Below are 20921 nucleotides of genomic sequence, written 5' to 3' on the forward strand. Positions count from 1 at the left end.
GAATTCTTCCACAACGCCAGTGTGGGAAGCGTTTCCTTTCCTTATTTTTATGTCTGTGCACGCCCACTTGCTGCAGCTGGAGAGGGGCTCAGCCTCTGTCAGTTTGGGGGTGCCTCCCCCGGGTGAGCCGGGAGCCCTGCAGCTTGCTCAGTCTAAGGAGGCCGGGTGGGCACTGATGCTCAAGCACTTCTTTCTCCCCTCCCCCCCCACCCCCCAGCACTGCAGCCCACCTGGGCCCTGCTGTCCACCCAGACGCCCTGGCAGCACTCCCCGACAGCCTGCGTCCAGCCCAGGCCCCACCTCGGCCGGGGCGTCCAGCCTGTCTTACTTCCCATCCGGTTCACAGGCCGGGCTGTCTCTCACTCCGATGGCTCTGACCCATCCCCCTCCGGAGCAGAATCCAGATGCTCACGGAGCACGTGAAAAGCAGCCTTTCTTTTTTATCTGTGTTGGAGGGGAGGGAGTGGTTGGGAGTAAGAGGGAACTCTTTCATTCTTCTCTTTGCTAAGATGGTGAGAAGAAAACGAAAAACCCCGAGGCCCCCCCCCCCACCCTTCTTCCAGCACGTCACCCCTTTCTGCAGGTTGACGGTTCCTCTGCCTTGTCCTCCGGAAGATGCTCAGGGGTCACACAGCTCTGGTGAAGCCCTGGGCTCATTAGGGAGCACTCAACTGTCTTCCAGTATCTTGGGACACCCAGAGAGCAGTGGTTCGTTCTCAACTGTGGGGATATGGGATATTGCTATCCCCTTCCTTTACAAACTGCTGCCTGAGTCCCTGCTGTCACCAGAGACTGACAGGGGGAGGGGGACACGCCCTCCTCCATCAAGGACCACAAAGGCCTGGTTCTTAGGTGTGTATTTTTTTTAAAGTGTGTAATAAAAAGTAATGTTTACTCTTCTGCGTTTGAATGAGTTTCTTGATAACTCTTTTCCAGAGTGAAAAAAAAGCCCCACGTTTTTGCTTGTAGTAGACATGACACTTATAACATGTAAGAGGTTACAGAATGTTCTCTTCAGACCCGGGTGCAATGGGCTAAGAGGGAAAAGTCCTAGCTCTCCAAGGACTGTTACTTCTGAGGAAAAATAAAACTCATCCTTCTGGATGGCGGTAGGAGGTCTGACGTTTTGAGAGCGTTCTTTGCAGAGAGAGGCTGAGGCTGAGACAGGCTAGCAGATCTTTGTCTCTGTGTTCCCGGTGCGATTCCAGAGAGCGGCATTTTCAGAGGACTGAAGATGCTGTTGGCTTCCTAGAGCGAGGCCTGCATCTCGGCCACGACTTTCTCTCTCCAGCCGGATTACCTGTTGGGGCTCGTTGACTGATTCCCTCCAGGGAGTGGCGGCAGCACACGGGGATTTTCTTAGGCTTTGGGTGTAAAAGCATCTCTCTTATCCTGAGAGGCCGACACTTGGGTAGTTTTGCAAGAAAACTGGAGTAAAAAAACAAACAAACAAGAAAAACAACCAATGCTTTGGTTCTACACAGATTACAACCTTCTCTTGGACAACGTCCTTCGTCACATGACCTGTGGCGGCGCCCAGCCCAGTGCCGGGCACGGAGCAGGTGCTCCAAGCCCTTCTCAGTCCAGAAGCCAGTGCTAGATAAAAAAAAGAGGAAGCTCGTACAAACGAAGGTTCGGGGCTCGGGAGGGCGGAGGATGCCCTGAAAGACACCGGGGCTCCGTGTCCGCACGACCGGGCGTCCCCGCTAGAGGAGGGCAGGCCGGGGGACTGGGAACCCTCGCGGCGGAACGCGCCTCTCGCGCGCCCTCGCTTGCCAGGGGGAGGGCGGCCGGGAGGGCTCGCGAGGGCGGAAGCGCGGACCTGTGAGGGCCGGTTTCCGGCGCCAGGGTCGCTGCCGTCTCCGCGCTATGGCGGCGCTCGGCAGGCAGGTGAGGTGGCGCCCGGTGCCGGGGATCCGCGCGGTCGCAGACGAGCCGCCGCCGGGTGGAGCCTTACTCGGGGGCCGGTGCCCCGCGTGGGCCGCGGCGCGCTGTCGCGCGGGGTGGGATCCGGGGCCGAACCCGGCGGAGGGGAGGGCGGGCGGCCGGGCGGCGACCCCGGTGGACGCCTGCGAGCGCTGCGGGTCGGGGTGGGGAGGGTGTTGAGTGCGCGGGCGGCGACTGCGGGGTCTGCCTCGCGTGGGCCCGCACCGCCGAGCCGTTCGAGGCGGGCGGGAGTTGTGTGTGTGCACCTTGGCCGTCAGGCTGATTCTGCGGAGTGGACTTAGGTCGATGAATCTGCACACTAGTGTGAGGTCCACATCTTTGAGGTGTGGACGCCAACGCAGACCCCCAGGGGTGGCACGGAAGTTGTTTTCAACTGTTGTATTTAGGATACAGCAGCTGCAGAAGGGTTTCTGGGAGATTCCCTTATCTCACTGGTAAAACAGGCTTCATGTTTTTCTCTCCTGGGTAGTTTTATGGCCAAGAAGAAAAAGAGAGACCACTTGCATCTGCGTAAACAAACATTGTTACAAACTTGCTTATCCCCCTTTTGTTCTTCCCATAGACGCTGCCTCCTCCTTAAGTTAGGCCCTAATTTTACCGTATAGAAAGCTACCCCTTCTGTGAGCAGCTCCATGCCCATGAATAAACTTTGGTTTTTATCTTCCTGTTCGTCTGTTTTCAGTTAAATTTGCACACCCCCCCCCCCCAGCACTGAACCTTAGGGGTAGAGCAAAAGTGCCCCACGCACAGACACCCTTTCTAGTTCTGTTCCTCCCTGCCCCCTCATTTACAGTGACAAAAGCCGACAAAAGCCGACGGACACTTGCTTGGCTCTCTGACCTCTGTGCCCTCGCAGTACTCTGCTCTCTGTACGTGAACTTCCTTCTCTGCAGGCTTTTTTAGGTTCAGATACGATTCTGCAGATTGCTTACAAAGGCTGCTGTGCTTACGTGGCACCGAGGCACGAGGTAACCTGGATCAGGAGCCCTGTGATGTCTGTTACATTGGGGTAGTGAGGAATTTATTCCCCATTGGTACTCTGTCTCGTAGGTCTTTGACTGGCACCGCCTGATCCCCCTCACCTGGGCGCGTGTTGCTAGGCAGACTCCTCTCGGAGAACAGAAAAGGACGTCTGCATCGTTGTTGTGTCTACTGACCACAGCCTCCAATGGAGGGGGCCTCCAGAAGGTATCCTGCGTGGAACCCAAAAAGTATGTGCGGGAACCAGAGTGCAGGACAGATCTCACCCCGGACCCCCTTGAGAAGCAGAGGACTCCTGTGGCTGGAGGGTTCTTAGAGCGAGAGAACGTCATCAGTGCCCTCCTGGACATGGGTTTCAGTGACATCCACGTTAATGAATTGCTCAGTGTGTGGCCAAGTGTGCCCCCCCAACAGTTGCTGGACATCATTTCAGAATTAATACTCTTGGGTTTGAACCCAGAGCCTGTGTATGTGGCCCTAAAGAAAAGCCCTGAGCTGCTGAAGCTGCCTATAATGCAGATGAGGAAACGCTCCAGTTACCTGCGGAAGCTTGGGCTTGGAGAAGGTACAGGAAGTGCTGATTTCGTGGACGACGCCGAGGACTCGGGGTTGGGGGACGAGTAGCCCAGGTGGGATGGACTAGGGGGGCTTCTGGGGAACGTCCTTGAGAATAACACGTGATTTGGTTTGGAGGTGAGAAAGAGGAGTGACCTCTGTGGATGGCACTGCCGGAGGGAAGGGGGGACAGGCCAGGACTCTTGTCTGGTGTGCTCACCGTGGGGCCCTTGGCATCTAGAGCACGTACTACATGCTCATGCCCAGCAGATAGATGTCAGTATGTGATACTGACACATGTGTGTATACGGCATTTTTGATGTTGAACGTGAAGTGGTCTTAGTGCTTTGTGTCTGTATGACTTAGAGCCAAAGGCTTATAGAGTCCCTGGTAAAGACGTGCATTCCAACAAGGTGTCTTGATTTGCTGTGGAAGACGAGATCTTCCCAAACTCCTAGGAAACTGAGGAGTGACTGTTACCTCCACCACGTCCCCCACCCCCTCCCCTGTCCCCAACAGGATTCACACCTCAAGGATTCTAGAATTCCTTTCTTTCTTTTTTTTTTTTTTTGTTTATTTATTTTAGAGAGAGTGAGAAAGAGACAGAGCACAAGCAGGGGAGGTGCAGAGAGAGAGGAAGACACAGAATCTGAAGCAGGCTCTAGGCTCCCAACTGTCAGCACAGAGCCTGACACAGGGCTCGAAGTCACAGACCTCGAGACCGTGACCTGAACTGAGGTTGGACACTTAACTGACTGAGCCACTCAGGTGCCCCAAGGATTCTTGAATTTCCTTGGATCTCTTTATGGGCCTTTAGGAGAAGGGGGTTAGGGGTCCATGAGCGTCTCCAAGGATCTTTACCTACTTTGACCAGCGGAGGGCCACTGTTCTTTTTTGTCATTTTTGACTGTTACTGGTAATATATTGTTGAGGGCGACAGAAGGTTTAGGGATCTACTATTTCAGAGGATCTCTACGGACTTCCTCTAGAAGATAAGGAAGAAGGTAGTCTTCTCTCTTTCTCTTACTGGATTACCTGTTGTGGTATAATCTAAAAGGCTAAATTTAAGACTTTGTATGTTATGATTATAAATTACAAAGCTCAGAGGTGCCTGGGTGGTTCAGTCGGTTTAAGTGTCCACCTTTAGCTCAGGTCATGATCTCGTGGTTTGTGAGTTCGAACTCCACGTCGGGCTCTGTGCTGACAGCTTGGAGCCTGCTTGAGATTCTCTCTCTCTCTCTCTCTCTCTCTCTCTCTCTCTCTCTCTGTCCCTCTCTGCCCCTCCCTCCTTTTTCTCTTTCTCTCTCTCAAAATAAATAAACTTTAAATATTAAAAAAAAAGATGTTCTTCCTCTCTATCTGCCCCTCCCCACTCCTCCCCCCTCAAAGAAAAGAAAAAAAAGACCATATGCCCCAGTTTGCGTAGGGTAATCTCAGTTACCAGTTACCCTAATACATTTGTTAATAGGACCTCTTTCACTCAGAATTGCCCTAATTTGGATATAATATATGGTCACTTCACTAACTAGGACATCAGTGTTTATGGCTACACATCATGAGTATTCTTATTATTACATTAATTATTATCATGGAAGTCCTCTTCATGGAGTTTAGGCTCCCAGATCTTAGGAACGTTGCTTGTCAGTGCTTGTATTTTATTATGGAAGGAAACATCAATCCAAAGCCCCAGTGTGGGGGAAACTACTGTCTCATCTTACTGTCTCATCTTTCCGTAAATCCCCTGTGAAGTTTTTTTTTTTTTTAATTTTGGAGAGAGATTGTGCATGAGCAGGGGAGGGGCAGAGGGAAAGAATCTGAAGCAGGCTCCACGCTCGATGGGGGGCTGTATCTCATAGGATCATGACCTGAGCCAAAATCAAGAGTCAGACACCCAGCCAAATGAGCCACCCAGGTGCACTAACCCCCCACTCCCCCACCGTGAAGTTCTTTAGAGGAAGGGGGCGAGAGGAGGAAGCCGAGAATGTGAGGTTAGCGGCTTTCAGCCGGGAGGCCAGCAAGAGGCCCCCTCTTTCTATCAGGGAGGGAAGGTTGGTGAGTCTCAGAAGTGAGAGAGAGTCGGTGAGGAGATGTGTCGTTCTGGTGCTCCTGGGCAGGCAGCGGACGCTGTCACTCATGGAGGAGAGCACCCTGGTCCGTGTTTTAAATGCTGGCTTGGGTGTAGCGAGCCCTTGGTTTTCTGGACTATCCTGAAATTATGCACTTGCCCTTTTTTATGTTCTGCAGGGAAACTCAAGACGGTGCTTCTCTGCTGCCCTGAAATCTTCACCATGCACCAGAGGGACATCGACAGCATCGTCGGAGTTCTCAAGGAGAAATGTCTTTTCACGGTACAGCAGGTGACCAGGATTTTGCACAGGTGCCCGTATGTTCTTCAGGAGGACCCCGGTGAACTGGAGTACAAGTTCCAGGTGAGGGTGCCTGGTCGGGGGTTCGGGAAGGGACAGCCAGTGCTTCAGCTGAGGGAGGGGCCGCTCCTCCGAGGGAGGCCTCAGGCGCCCTGAGGGTGAGTGGATGAGGTGAGGGGCTCAGATCCTCTTTGCAGGAGCCAGAGAGAATCGGCCTCTGGTCTTTCACCCCTTTATGTAGGACCTGTTCTGCAGTTTTTCTGCCATTGATGGGGGGTCACCCAGTCTCACTCCTGGGGGCCAAACGGGGCCTCTGCTTGAAATAGCTAATTTAAAAAGAGCTGAAAATCTTCCTTTCTTTAGAACCTATTCTGCATGTTGATTTTGGAAGTGTAATTGTGACAGTTGTCCCAACTTTTGGGTAACAATTATGACAACTTAGGTCAAATTGTTAGATGTTTTCTGAATTTTTTGCCTGTTCTTTCCATACTCACGGTTTTTTCCCTGAGAAAAACAGAACTGAATTTATCTCCCTTGTCCCTTTATTTTCTGCTAAATTTTTCTCAATATGAATTTGAAAATGTTTTGAAAACTCAGCCGTCACACAATTGCCGGGCGTCATGGAGTGTCCTGCCACTGTTAGTTGGGTGGCTCTTTGTGAGTGCGTTTGGACAGCTTGAGGCGATTATGGACCGTAGAAGGGCCGGTTGTAAGTCACTGTGCCTGGGCCTCCTAACTGTGTCTGTGTCTCCAGTATGCCTATTTCAGGATGGGGGTTAAGCACGCGGACGTGGTGAGGACCGACTTGCTGCAATATTCCATCACCAAGATCAAGCAGAGACATGTGTTCCTCGAGCGCCTAGGACGGTACCAAACCCCTGATAAGAAGGGCCAGACCCAGGTCCCCAATCCTTTACTCAAGGACATCCTCAGAGTGTCAGAAGCTGAGTTTCTGGCCAGGACAGCCTGTTCTTCTGCTGAGGAGTTTGAAGTTTTTAAGAAGCTCTTTGCTCGGGAGGAGGAAGAGAAGTCCGAGAGCCCCATGCCTGACCATAAAAGCTTAAGTCTGGACGAGGAAGAGGAGGAGGAGAAAGAGGAAGAGGAGGAGGAGTGATGGAAGGACAGGAGTGAAGAGCCCATAGATATCCAAGAATGTTTTAATTTTCTCAGAGCTCTTGAGAGCTTCACTTGGATCTTCTCAGGTTATTTTTCCTTCTAAAACTGGTCTTCTAGTGAAAACATTGTTATAAATCACCTGAGAAGCAGGTCAGACTGAGAAGGAGCTGCATTAGTTTGATCTGTCGTCGGATCTCTGTGGGGAGGCCCCTGTTCCATCCTGAATGAGAGTTACTCTGAGCTGTTAAACTCAGGGGGACTGAGTATCTCAACATCCGGTTTTGTTTTTTTCTCTGTTACATACGTGGGTGATGATTCCATGATTGTGGGGAATGGGGTTCCTCCCTCTGGTTCGAGTCATTATATATTTCCTTCTAGTGATAAAGATACAATTATGAGCAGGCAGGGAGGCTTTTGTACATCACAGCACTTTATTCTATGAAAACAAGTAGCCGGTCTCCCACAGAAACACTCGTGTTTTCCATCCACACATATTGCTTCCTAACTGCATTCAGCATCCGGCAGCGTAAAGGGAGTTGTTAGTGATGTGTGTTTTCATCTCGCACAGCTTCTTGATGCCAGTGGAGGGTTGGGGGGCTGCTCTCTATGTCTGTGAGGACGAGGCCCTGGCCCTGACCTCTCAGGAAAGCTGGCTTCCCTGCGAGGCCGAGCTCACGGCCGGTGGGCCACATCCAGGCCTGAAGGCTCTGGCGGCCACAGGAATGTGGCCTGGGGTGCGCCAGAACAGGAAGGGGCTGGGGCGGTCTGATGTCGTCTCCCTATCGCCCGTTTCACACAGTGGCTCCTGAGACCAGAGGAGAAGAGGAGTCACACGGGGTCTTTGGCGGGGCGGGACCTGGTCTCCTTCAGGGGGCCCCACGACAGCATGGCGCTGGGAGTCCCCTCGGGGAACCCGGTGGGCCTCAGGGGTGATTTAAAGAGCGGAATGTGATAGAAGTCATCTCTGAGGTAGAGGCCCGGCCCCGATGGTCTGGGCTCCGCGAGGGAGGGCTGGTGCACCTCAGAACGTCCTGGTGTCCCTCCCTTCGGGGGAGCCGGCACGGGGTTGGTGACGCAGAAGACGTTTTTGGTGATGCAACCAAAATCCAGGTCTTGGCAGCATTTTAACAACCATGTGAAAGTTCTGGTGCTCGGCCTTATTTTTCCAGCAGAGACTGTGCAGGAATCCTGTGGGGCAGCGGTTCCCACCTGTGGCGATCTTGACCCCAGGGAACGTCTGGCAGCATCTGAGAACGTCTCGGTTGTTAGGACCAAGGGAGGGCGCCGTTGGGATCTAGTGGAGGCGAGCGCTGCCGTTCAACATCCTGCCAGGCCCGTGACGGCCTCACTGCAGACCCATCCAGCTGGGGTGTCAGCGGGGCTGTGGCCAAGGAGCAGCTCTAAAGCCTGGTCCGGTGGACTGTAAGCAGGCTTATGTTTGTTACATTTCTTGTATTTAAGAGAAAAGTCAGTAGCTGCGTGTTTGCGTTCCATTCCCCCATGCACTGGAATGTTCTTGTAGTCTGAGCTCTGTTTGCTGTGGGGACTCAGCACCAAGGTACTTCTGTTTCCTCCGGGCTCATGTGTGAGCGTGACCATGCAGAGCCACGTTCGGCGGAAGGAAAGTAGCTCAGTGAGTCCCTGGGTGGTGTCGGAGGCCAGTGTCGTGGCAGTAGCTGGCCGGCCGGAGCGTCCCTGCCAAGGCAGCTGCTGGAGGTGGCTGGCCCTGGGTTTGCCGGAGGGAGAGCAGCAGGATGGGTGAGGGATTGCTTCTGTGGCGGCCCACGTGCGGCGGCGGGAGGAAGGTTTTGTCTTCACTGGGTTCTCGGCCGTGGGCAAGGTTATGTGAAAACGAGAGCATTTCACTCTGCTGGCGTTTTCACTCTTCTGTTTTGCGGCGTCCGAGTGACCAGTACTCTCCCTCAGATGGGCTCTTGTGTCCAGTTGGGGGACTAAGTAGAATTACAAATTTCTATGACTGGAATGGCTAACCTAGCAGTTCATGATTGCTCCTTGCATTTTGATGCAGAAATAAATTTCTACGCACCTGATAGTTTTCTGATTTGCATTATTACTAATTTCTTCAGGTGGAGTTTGAGTGTATGTTCGAGGAAGACGCTACAGTTTTGTGAAAGAACTGTGTGAAAAAAGCAGTGTCTCATTTAGAATGTTTCCAGGATGAATTGTGATTCCTTTAGCATCAGGAGATGTTTTTACTAGACTTACTAGATTTGTAAAACATCACGACGAGTTCATCATAAGACGGCACCAAGCTCAGGATTCAGTAGACTGTTTCTTGTAGAAACAAACGTTTCTGAGTTAAAAACTGAAACACGCTAGTGTTCGCCTCACGGCTGAGGGGCTTGAGGTCATTAGCATCGCAGTAGAAAGTTTCATCTACTTTTCCAGTGATATCACTTGATCTCGCCACTTGCTGGTGATGCTGTAGCTTTCCGTAGGCACACAGCGACAGGTCCCAGGGACACAGCAGAAGTCAGCAGTACGCGTGTCTGTACGTGGTCTCCTCTCACTCCCCCAGTGCCGGAGCCCGCAATGAGCTCCCCCGTCTTCTCCAGGCGGGCCTGGGTCACTGGGGACGCTCTTGAAATGACCGTCTTTCCTTTCTGAAAAGGACAAATCGCATAATACACAGACATATGCACACAAAATTTTAATGAAAACAAAAAGCCTAAAATATACTCTAACTCTTCAAAAAAGTGTTTTTAGAAAAGATGACGGGAAGGAGCCCTCTCTGTGCTGGAATGCTGACTTGGGGCAGTGTGGGAGGCGCCCAGGGGCTCGAGTTCATGTTGGGTCGGCTCCTAAAATGTACGCGACTCGAGGTGGATTGGCTTGCTTGCTTTTGGCCTCCTCAGGGAGAAGACTGCTGGTAGAAGACTCTGGAAGGCATATGTGGCGAGGCTGCGCGGCCCCCTGCTTGCAGAGATGAAGTGTGTGAACAGCCGCGAGCCGATTGCCTACAGCAGTGTCGCTCAAGGCACGGGCTGAGCATCTCCGGCGTGATCGGGTCTCCGTGGCACCCGGCCCCGAGAGGAGGAAGGAGCCCCTGCTGTGCGCCGTGGGTACCCCCTCGGCTTCCCGAGTTGGGGGGCTCGCGCGGGGCTTCCGTGCAGCTCTGGGGTCTTTGCTGCCGAGGTGCGTCATCGGGGCATGGCTTTCTCTGCGCAAGGCTGAGGCCTGGGTGACCCGATCGAGCGGGGCTTAGCCAAGTGGGTAGATGAGGTCTTACTGGAACACAGCCACACCCGTCCGGTCACACGTCTGTGGCAGCGCTGCTGTGAACGCGGAGCTGAGTCGTTGCCGCGGAGACCGTCTGGTCCACGGAGCCAAAAATAGTCACTGTTTGGGAAAGGGTTGGAGGCTGGAAGTGTGTAAACCCCATCTTCGTATTTATTGTACTTTCTCTTTCCAATCTGCTGGACCGGGTGCCGGGTTGCGCCTGCAGCAGACGAGCGGGGGCGATGGTGGAGGAGGGTCCGGCGGGCACCCAGCCCTCGGCTTCCCTCGCGGTGGCGCCTCATCGCGGCCCCTTCCTGGCGCCGCCGCCTCTGCCTGGGGGGCTTGAGAGCGGCTGGTCCTCAGCGTGACTGTGAGGTCTCCGGGGGAGAACTGCCCCCCGACCTCGGAGTCCCAGAGCGGGTGTCTGGATGTCACAGGAGCGTTCCTGGCTGGCTGCCTCGCTTATCCGGGCCGATGCCTGGGCTGTCCCCGTAGGAAACGGCAGCCGGGCTTACAGCACGGGCTGCTAGAAGCGTCGCGGAGCCTGGAGGTGACTCAGCCCAGAGGGCGTCCCTGGCGTGGCCTTGGCCGTCTGTCTCGTAGAGGCGGGGGAGGGAAGCTGCAGAGGGGACGGGCGCTAGCCAGGACCTGATGTCTCAGGCGCCCGTCTCAGTCCACTTTTAGCCCCGTCTTTCTGGGCTCTGGAAGCTCGCGAGGTTGATGGAGTGTAACAATGACGTCCTGAATCCTTTGAAGGAGAAAGAGAACGGGGCGTGAGGAGAGTGATACCCATACCTCTTTAAAACGCAGCTTCCTGTTCCCTTAGCGGTGCTCGGTCCCCGCCCCCGGGTGGCCCCGTGTTCCTGTCGCATCAGAGCCTCGCTGAGCTCTCCGACACTCAGCAGGGGGAGGCCAGGTGTGCCGAGGAGCTCTGGCTGCACGACCCCGCGGTAGGGGTGTTCGGGCGGCACCGCAGGCCGCCGGCTGCTCCCTTCCGTTAGGCGATGCCCTTGGATTTTGGCTCTGAAGACACAGGCTGTCCCTTGTTGCTCTGGATTGAAATGAACTCCTGTTGGTGGTGTTTTCTCCATTGTTTGAAGAATGGGTGTCCTGGAAGCTAGTATTTGATGATCTGGGAGTTAATTGAGGGTTTCTGATCTGTTCTTATACTAGTGGACTTGTTGAGTTTTAGAGAAAGGTGGTATTCTCTCAGGTGACTTATTGTGATACAAAGGTTTCAGACCCAAGCTGTACTTGCGGGTTCTTGTCCTGGTAGCAAATTGCTCGCGAGCCGTGGGGCGTGTGTCGCATTGTGTGTCTGTGGGGTATGAAATGGGAGGGGAATGGTGCCTTTGGGTAGACGAGCTGAACGCAGAGGCTTTTTGAGCAGTCGGCCCGGGGACGGCTGCCAAGGCCGCGCTGTGCGGACCCCAGCCTCGGCTTTCCCCGCTTGGCTGGGGTGGACGCGCTTCCTGTGGTGGCGCCTCCCCTGCGAGGCTCTTTTGCTTCTGCTTGTTTGGAAAGGCTCTGAGAAACATTCCTGCTTCATCTCCTCAGTCCCTAAGACGGTATAGCCTGTGCTGAAGCTGCCTGTTCCCTGAGGTGCCTCACTTTCCTCTCAACGCCGGGAGGATGGACTCGGGAGGCTCATTTATGGAGCAGGAGGAGTGAGCTGCCCTGGGTGGGGGTGGGGGTGGGGGTGGGGGTGGGGGTGGGGGTGGGGGGTGGGTGCCACCTTATTCCCGGTGACGCTCAGCGTGGGACTGATTCTGGGCTGTAGCCGGGTCTTCGTGGTTCAACCCAATATGTCCCTGACTGTTAGGAAGACTTGGACAGAGTTTATGGGTGGCGAGTAAGCCGGGTGGCGTGGAGTTTCCAGGGGAGTTTGGGAAATGCCAGATCAAACAAGAATAGGGCTAGAGAGTTTCTTTCATTCCAGGATTCCGAACGCTCAGGATTTCTGCGTCCATTGGGAATTGCCCAGTGAGGGAGTCGTCAGGACTTCCCCAAAGTTACGTGATCAAGGTCCCTCACCCCATTTTTTCTTTCAACGTATCGCCATTCATGGAGTCTGGGAGCCCTCCCTTGAACCCCTGCGCCCCGGGTCTGCGTCTCCCCAGGCCCCTCTGACCACCCTCCCTTCCCAGCTCCCCACCTGCCGCCACCCCTCACGGCAGCCCCCGTCAGTCCTACCCCCTGCTACTGCTGCTGCTGGGGGGCTGGGAGGGGTTTCTCCATTTGCTTGAGGTAGAGTGAGACTCGTGCTCACCCCCAGGTGCATCTCTACCAGGTTTATGTGTATTCGGAGACCTTGAGTATTTGTTTTTTCTCTCCCGTTGTAGCCCCCCTCAGAGAGTTCTGAACCCCCTGGTCTGGGGGTTTGTAACAGGGTACAGCTGGGCCCCGAGGAGATGGCAGCCCTCCCGGAGCCCGCCTGCCGGGCCAGCCCCTCCCACCTCCCAGCGGCTCCAGCAGCCACCCAGCCGTGGTGGGAAACATACCTGTACCTAAGATTTCTTCAGTGTCGGACTGTTGTTACTTTGTTTCCTGAAATAGAAAAAGGCGGTTTAACAGAAAAGAAACTGTGTACCTGGAGCCCAGGCTGCCTGCTGGGGTCCCTTCTTGGGCTCAGGTATATTCCATTTTTGGAACACCGTTAGCGAGGCGCTGATGCAGAGACGAGCATTTTAGTGTCTGTGCACCCACTTGACCGGCTGTGAGTCACGGGGAGGAGAAGGAGAGTGGAAGGGACAGACACATATTTGGCCAAGCAGGTGTCGAATTGCACACTGCGGTCTTTCCCTGACAGTCAGTAATGCAAAAGCTAAGGTGTGTGGTTACTGGTTGGTCTGTCGGAGCGACTGGGGTGAGGACTCTTCTGTTTGGAAAGCACGTAATGTACTCGGGCAGTACGTTATGTAATAACTCCTGTGAGTCCCTGGGGCCCTTTGGGGAAAGAACCTGCCTGTGAGTAAATAAAAAGTAGAGATTTACTGTATTTGCAGTTACATATGTGCACCTGTCAGTGATGTCCCCTGCTTCCCAATTCACAGGTACTGTGTGAACCACAGGTACTGTGTGAACATGCATAACCAGAGACCCTCTAAGCACCCACCGTGTGACCCCCAGCTCCCACTGTGTGGTCTCCCCCGCACCCACCATGCCTGGCTTGACCAGTCTGTGCGTGTTCAGGTGCACACGTACGTGCACCCAGTTTCTAAGTGGAGTGTCCATACGGGGCTGGACATTTGGACAAACACACAAGACAGCCTGGCTCAGCCCACAGGACTGTGGCAGCCCACAGCGCTCTGTCCCCAGGGCCACCTTTGCCCCGTTACCCTGTGAGCTATACGCAGAACACTGTGTGGGCCTCCTCCCTGAGATGGCACCTGGTCGGGGTTTTCTTGCCGCTCGTGCTTTCACAGCTCTCTTTGAAGCAGATGTCCTGGTGCACCTTGTAGACTCTCTTATACCTGTGTCACAAGAAGGTTCTGTGAAGCCAGAAACTAGAGCAGGACGTTGCCCAGCTGCCTCACCTAGGCTTCACGGGCCCGCAGTGACCGTGCACGTGTTCGAGGGACAGGTCATTGTTTTCTAAATAAAACTTTATCTCACGTGGATGTAATAAAATGTCCAACATAAAAGTCATATAATTAAAAAAAAATTGACTGCCCTGAGGCATAATTTACATAAGATACACCCGTTTTAAATGTGCATTTTGAGAAATGTGGGCAAAATAACGATATTAAGACATGAGAGGAGAAATTTCAAGCACGTGTTTTGCTGAGGCCTTGATACAGTACGACTTTTCTGTCTTAGGGGCAGTTCTTGGAGAAGTTTGAGAGCCTTGAAGATGCAGGTGCTTGTCACGGACAGTGTAGACTCCAGCCCTGCCTCCCATTTATTAACTAGTCTACTTGGAGTGTGTGTCTGGAACTTAGGCCTCAGTTTTGTGTGAAACGGGAATTATTCGTGTTCCCTCTCACAGATTTGTAGATAATAATGAACAGGAAAGTGTTTGTTGTTAAAGCTCTCAAATGTCAGAGCTGTTGGAAAGGGAGATCCAGGGAGTGTGATGGGCAGACCTCCAACTCGTGTTCAGTCTAGGAGAGCCCTTGGGACTTAAAGCCTTTGGTTAAGTCTCACACTTGTGGCCATCAGGGAGTGACAAGATCTGGAGTGAACCCCCCAATACGAACAACCGGAGAACTGGACAAAATGTAAGCAGCAGTTTTCAGATGTTAGAAAACATACAGTGCAAGACTGTGGTCCTTGAGACAAGGGACACATGAAATGAGCCCTGTAACCCCTGAATTCAGTCTGGAGGCATGTTTTGGACTGCACTGCAGGGTGGCGGCGGGGGGGGTGGTGCACTGCAGGGTGGTGGCAGTTGGGGGGGGGGCGCGCGGGAGCCAAGCAGTGGTGACACTGAGTTGAGGGAACAGAGGTGAGAATTGAGGAGGTAGAGGCAGCTGTGGTCTGTGGGGCAGAGCACTGGGGAGGAGGGAGCTATGTAGAGGACGAGCTGAAGCCTGGAGAAGGGTCCCTTTGAAAATTAAGCTGTGCACACATGTGGTAGAGTCCCCTGAGGCTGGGCAGGGGGAACTACCGAGAAGCTGAACAACTGAGCTAGAGCAATCTTCTATCCATAAACTAGAAGCTCCAGAAAGACCATGGTTTAGAAGGAGGAAAAATGAACACAAATCACCCTAAAACAGCCTTCAAAAAGATCAAACTAAAATCAGCTGCCTTGTAGAACATAACTAAGGTTCTTGGAAATACACACACAAAAAACTTAGCACTCAGTAACATAAAGTTCACAATGTCCAGCATCCAACAAAAAATTACAAGACATTCAAAGACTCATACAAAGTATCAAGAAAATGTGACCCGTGAACAGCAAACAATAATTGAATAGAAAGACACTCAGACGGGAGCACAATGGCAGGAAGACCAGACAAGGACCATAAAACGTGTCACAGATTTGCTCCCATACGTTCTGTGATCTGAAGGAATACAGAAGCAGTGAGGATGGAGAGGAAAGACATGTGAAAAGACTGGATTGGATTTCCAGAGATGACGAAGTGAAGATTTTGCTGAGTGAGTGGGATTGATGGCAGGTGAGACCGTGCGGAAGGAAAGATCATGGAGCTCAAAGGCACAGCTGTGGAATCGATCTACAGTGAAGTAGAAGAAAGGCTGGGAATGATGAAAAGCACCTTGGGGAGCTGAAGGGACTATGTCAGTCTAGCACCTGCATGATTGGAGTCACGGGACAGGAGAGAAATGGAGGGACGGTAAGAATACCTGAAGAATAAGGGCCCGAACCCCAGAGATCCAAGAAGCCCAACAAACTCCTGAGAGCAAAACCATGTACACGAGCACGTCCAAATGCAGCACACTCAAGTTTCCCAGAGACGGCAGAAGAGAATAAGAGCAGCCGAGGTGGGTGGGGGTGGGGGGGTGTCACGTCACACTGGGGGAGAAGAGTGAGTGCAGCCTGGGGCGCCTGGGTGGCTCAGTCTGGTAAATGTCCGACTTCGGCTCAGGTCACGATCTCCTGGTTTGTGAGTTCGAGCCCCGTGTTGGGCTCTGTGCAGACAGCCCAGAGCCTGGAGCTGCTTCAGATTCTGTCTCTGTCTCTCTGTCTCTCTCTCTCTCTCTGTCTGCCCTCTCCCACTTGAGTTCTGTCTCTCTGTCTCAAAAATAAATAAGCATTAAAAAAAAAAAATGAGTGCAGTCTTCCTGAGACCATGCAAGTCACAAGACAAGGAGGGGCCACTCTAAAGCGCCAAAAGGAAAAACACAACTGTCAGCCAGCAATTCTATATTCAGCAAATACATCCTTCAAAAACGAAGGTGAAATAAACCCTTTCCAGACAAAAGCAGAGAGAGTTCATCGCCAGCAGGCCTGCACTGTAAGAGGGGCCACAGGAAGTTGTTCAGGCAAATAGTGCCCGAGGGCGTCTTAGGTCTGTAGGAAGGAATACCAGGTGCTGGGGATGAACACGGAAGGGAGAACAAGAGACTTGACTCTCAACAGGTTTTAAAAAGGTAACTGTCCTTTGAGAGCTGGCACACTGTACTGTATGGTTCAGACTGTGGAAGTAAAACGTCCAGCTACGGTCGTTGACGGCCCGAGGGGAAGTGAGCCTGCCGTAGCCGGAGCCTTCCATCACCCTGAGCTCGTGTGGCAGCAGTTAAAGGTATGTTGTGCTGAGTTGAAAATACATATTGTGGATCCCATAGGCATAGTCACCACAGAACATTCGACCGAACAAGTATTACCAGTAAACCAACCGCAGTGGTAAAACAGAATCCTAAGAAGTAATTGGTCCAAATGTAGGCAGGAAAAGAGAGAGAAAGGAACGGCGATCAGATGGGACAAATAGAAAACGCACAGCAGTATGGTGGATTTAAACCCAGTCACGCCGGTCATCACGGCAACGTGTAGATGGTGTAAACACCCCAGTAAAAACCAGAGGCGTCAGACTGGATGTAAAGCGAGACCCCCACGTGCTGAACACAAGAAAGTCACTTCCAGGCACGTGGTTAAGGTGAGAGGATGGAGAGCTGTTGACAGGTGGGTGGGCCTAGCAGGCACTGGGGTCTCTGGCTCAGTTGGAAGATGGGGGACGCTGCAGGTTAGGGCTGCCGTTCCGCAGAACCAAACTCACATGGTCTGCGCACATGGGTCCACGGGCGCCAGTGCAGCTCAGCACCCCTGTAGCTCCTGCCGTGTGCGAGGCCTGGCTTCCTGTCCACGTTCAGAGCAAACCTACCTGGCCTTCCCGCGTCCCATCCAGAGTGATCTTTAGACACGTAACCAAACAGGTCACTCCTCTGCTCGGCATCCTCAGTAGCTCCCCGTTTCAGGACACATGCCAGCGTCCTTCCAAGGGCCTCCGGAACCCTGCTGGGTTCCTGCTGGCCCACCTGACCACCACTTCCCATGGCTCCCCTCCAGCCCCACTGGCCTCCTTGCCGGTCCTCAGACAGGCAGACATGTTCCTGGTTTAGGGCCTTGGCGACTGATATTTTGACTTTCTGGAATGTTCGCCCCTCAGGTATCCCTCACCCCCTCCGTGTCTGTTCAATGTCGTGTTTCCACGAGGCTTCCCCTGACACCCTGTGTGATGCTGCAGCCGGCCCCTCCCCGTCCCCCAACCCTGGCTCTCCTGGCCCCACCTGTTCATCTTTTCCCCAGCCCTACATAACATGCTCCTGCTGCTGGTGTCCTGTCTCGTCGAAAGTGGAAGGATCGCGAGGGCAGGACTTTGGCCAGTTCTGCTCGCGGGCATGTGCCGAGTGTGTTTGTTAACCAAATGCATTGTAAGTATGACCCAAAGGGCCACAGGGTGTTAGCAAGAAAGGTCCTGTGAGATGAGCCAGGCCAGCTCTCCCTCTGCAGCCCATTTTACAGATGGGGAAGCCAAGGCGTGAACGTCATGACCTAATGGCAGGACGGAGACTTGCGTTCTCCTGTGCGGTTGCTTATCTTTCCCGGGGGCTCGGAGGCAGAGAGGAGGGGACGTCATTTCCTGACATCGATGTACGTGTTGCCCTGCCATCCAGTGAGGGGGTGGGGTGATGCCACTGAGGGGTGCGGGAGAGGAAGGTCCGAGGCGTCAGGAGCCAGGGGACCAGGGTTCCCTGCACGGACTCGACAAGCTGTTCCGCCGTCCGCTTCAGCTTCCTGACGTGTTAACGTGGGGGGAGTGGGTGCAAGCCCCTGTGTGACCTCGGCCCCCAGAGCTCCTCGGGGCTTCTAAGGGTGGGTGAGCTGGGCTTTGTGAAAGCACTTCTGGAAGCCGGGAGCTTCCCACAGATGTGGTGAGAGCAGGAGAGAAACTTACACGTGGTGGCAGGCTCCTCCTTCCCAGACGGGCACGGCCTTGGTCTCGGAGAAGAGCCTGGTGCAGGGCTGCGGCACCTTGGTGCAGGCTGCCGGCACAGAGGGAGGGAGAGGGCCGAGGCTTGGCGCTGAGGCCGCACGCCTCCCACAAGTGCGGGGTCGCCCTGGCCCCTGGCAGCCCCAGGCTGTCGGCTCTGCCCGGCCGCGGGGCTGAGCAGCTGCTGTGGAGACCTCGTCCACGCCCCACCCCCCACCTTCAGTCCCAGATTCTTCTTCGTGGGGGAGGCCGGTGGCTCTTCTCCCCCCCGCTGCCGTGTCTGGCTCTGGGAATGCTCCATGTCCCTTGCTTTCTGACTGTCCCCAGCCTCCCCCGTTCTCTGGGCAGCACCCCTCACCCTGGGGCTTCGGAACCCACTGCGCCTCAACGTCCCTACCTGGGCACCGGAGTCTGGGGCACCAAAGCTGGGCCCCCGTCCTGGCACCTGGAGGTCGGAGGTCCTTGTGGCAAGCCCACCCTGGGCCCAGGGCTCCCATCACAGTCGGCTGTGACAGGTGATCTGAGACCTGGGTCCCCACAGGAGGGAGCGGCCCCCCCCGACTTACCCAGCTCACAGCGTCTGCCTTTGAACCCTGGGCTGCAGTCACAGCTGTGGGTGTCCACACCTGGCACGCAGGTGCCTCCGTTCTGACAGGGGTTTTCTGAACAGTTCCCAGGAGTGTCTGCGAACAAGCCATGAGCAGTTAGTTGCCGGGACCCCAGAGGAAGGGCTGCCAACATCGCCCCGTGGCTGCCTCCTGCCGTCCGCAGCGCTCCTGGGCCCTGGGGGTGGTCCGCTTTCCAGCGGTCCGAGAGCAGAGGTGGGAAGGTTGGCCTCGGTGTGCTTGTCCCTGACCCTGCACCTCCAGGGAGGGGGATGACTCTGGGGCCCGCGGTACAGAGACACTCCAGCCCCGCTCCGGCCTGTGGTCCCCGCCGCTGCCACCCTGCACTTGGAGCCCGCTCCTTGTCCTCCAGCGCCTGTCCCCAAGTCCCCAGCCAGCCCTCTGCAGGCCTCCATGCCGGTGTCTTCCCCTGCAGCCTCACCGGACTGCTGGCGGCTGGAGGCAGAGGGTGTCCGTGCTGCTGCCCGGGAGGGCCAGGCCCGGCTTTTTCCCTTAGACCTGTCTTTTGTTTTCTTTTTCTTTAGCTTTGTCAAGATCTGTTGTTTTCCTTTTTAACTTAAAAAATTGAGGAACACGAAAGAGGGAGAACTGTGCACAGCCACCACTTCCAGTAGCAGAAGGCCCGTCCGTCCCCTCTGCATCTCCTCCCACGCCCCCTTCTCAAGACCTCCTCGCGGCCGGGTGCTGACCGCAGGCCTCACACCTCCCTTGGGCCCTCCTGGCCCTTGGGGGCTCTGTGCTGGCCGGTTCTCATTCCTCCCTGTATCTACGCCACTTTTCCTCCTTCCTCCCCTGACTCTGCTCTGGGACTTGTCTTCTTGCCTTTCCTGGTGTGCTAAAGGTGAGCCGTCAGCTTTTACAAGAAAGTTTTATTGTTGAAAACTTAGAAATCTATAAAATGTCGAGTATGAAGAGCCCCATGAGCCATCGCCCAGCTTCAGGGATCTTTGGTATCTTGCCAATCTCATTTAATCTATTCCCATTTCTCACTGGAGAATTTTGAAGCAGTTCACAGAAACCATTTCACCTATAAATATAGCAGGTGTCTGATAGGTACAGATTTTTATAAATTTTTACGTAAGCACAACGCTATTTCTGCGAAATCAGCAGTAGCTCCTTAGTACTGTAAGAAATCGCAGTCCTTGTTCAGGTTTTCCCTGATCATCTTAAAAATGTCATTTCCAGCTGGTCTGATCTAATTAGGAGTCCTAAGGACACACTGCCTTAGTTTGATGTATCTCTCTTTTAATCTGTAACTTTTCGTCTTTCCCCCGTCTGCATTTATTAAAGAAACCAGGTCATTTGTCCTGTAGAATCTCCCTCCTGGACTTTACTTATTGCTTTCTTGTGGCACGAACTCATCTCCGATCCCCACATTTCCTGTAAACTGATCATCAGAGAGAGGGCTTGGTAGGGTTCGGTTTCAAGTGGTCTTTGCAGGACTGCTTCCCCCTTCCCCCTTCGCTACTCCAGGAGGCGTGTGATGTCTCTGTCTCCAGTTTTAGCGATGTGGGGATCACTCCTTCAGCATCGGCAGCCTGATTAATCCAGGAGAAAGTTCTGGTAGGCTCTGCACCTGACGGCTTGAGCGTCAGGAGATCTCGAGTCCCAGTTCCGTGATCTCACTAGGGCCGCATCTAAAAACCCCAACTGTAACTCTTCTGCCTTCCTTGGCTGGAAGGCCTTCTGTGAGGACCTGCTTTCCCTTGCCCACTACCTGGTCACCCTGAACTACAGTCCACATAGGCCAGGCCAGACAGATGCTTCATTCCTGCCCTTTATTTGTACACTTGCAGAGTAAGCATTGGTCCCCAGCCAGCTCTAAAAGGGACCAGCACATGGTGCTTGCTCTCGGTGCCGTCGCCAACTCAGGGATGCTTCTGTATTTGATGGGACTCAGTCTGCAGCTGCCATGAGTCTTCGGTTATCCAGATGCCCCGGTTTTCCGTCCTCTGCCTGTGGGAGCCTTTCAGGTCTGTTCTTGTGCTCAGGAGATAAAACCCCAGTTGTCTTTGAAAGCTTGCTTGTTTTACAAGTATGTCCTGGGTATATTTTGTCCATATTCTGCTTCAGTCTTGGAATCAGCCGCTTCTCCAAAGACCCCTGGTTCCTTTAATCGGAGGGTGGCGTCTAGAGCCCACAGTCTGGGCGGCCTAGGTGCTCACTGCTCCTGGGGTGTCAGTGCTTCAGGCCTTTTC

General features: G+C 54.0%; 2 protein-coding genes across 2 annotated transcripts in view; one reads left to right on the forward strand and one right to left on the reverse strand.

The window, feature by feature from the left end:
- Positions 1–1720: 1720 nt before the first annotated feature.
- Positions 1721–11879, forward strand: MTERF4 (mitochondrial transcription termination factor 4). Its single transcript, XM_047085496.1, has 4 exons — positions 1721–1890; positions 2998–3493; positions 5728–5912; positions 6604–11879. Exons 1-4 carry the CDS (start codon positions 1870–1872, stop codon positions 6961–6963), a joined length of 1062 nt encoding a protein of 353 aa, XP_046941452.1. The 5' UTR covers positions 1721–1869; the 3' UTR covers positions 6964–11879.
- An 833-nt stretch (positions 11880–12712) lies between these two features.
- The window catches only part of SNED1 (sushi, nidogen and EGF like domains 1), an 83462-nt gene continuing 75253 nt past the window's right edge, over positions 12713–20921 (reverse strand). Inside the window, exons 28-31 of the mRNA XM_047084933.1 lie at positions 18664–18780; positions 18062–18149; positions 13595–13678; positions 12713–12752 (exon numbers count right to left, since the gene is read on the reverse strand). Coding sequence (XP_046940889.1) covers positions 12713–12752; positions 13595–13678; positions 18062–18149; positions 18664–18780 — 329 coding nt within the window. The remainder of the gene's footprint in view (positions 12753–13594; positions 13679–18061; positions 18150–18663; positions 18781–20921) is intronic.

Source organism: Lynx rufus, unplaced genomic scaffold, assembly GCF_022079265.1.
Source record: "Lynx rufus isolate CCGP_SWC_20201006 ecotype Redwood Valley unplaced genomic scaffold, mLynRuf1.p SCAF_2, whole genome shotgun sequence".
Classification (NCBI taxonomy): domain Eukaryota; kingdom Metazoa; phylum Chordata; class Mammalia; order Carnivora; family Felidae; genus Lynx; species Lynx rufus.

Coding starts and splice junctions, on each gene's coding strand:
- MTERF4 (XM_047085496.1), top strand. CDS start 1,870: ATGGCGGCGCTCGGCAGGCAG. Junction 1,891..2,997: donor TGGCGGCGCTCGGCAGGCAG/GTGAGGTGGCGC, acceptor TCTGTCTCGTAG/GTCTTTGACTGGCACCGCCT. Junction 3,494..5,727: donor GAAGCTTGGGCTTGGAGAAG/GTACAGGAAGTG, acceptor TATGTTCTGCAG/GGAAACTCAAGACGGTGCTT.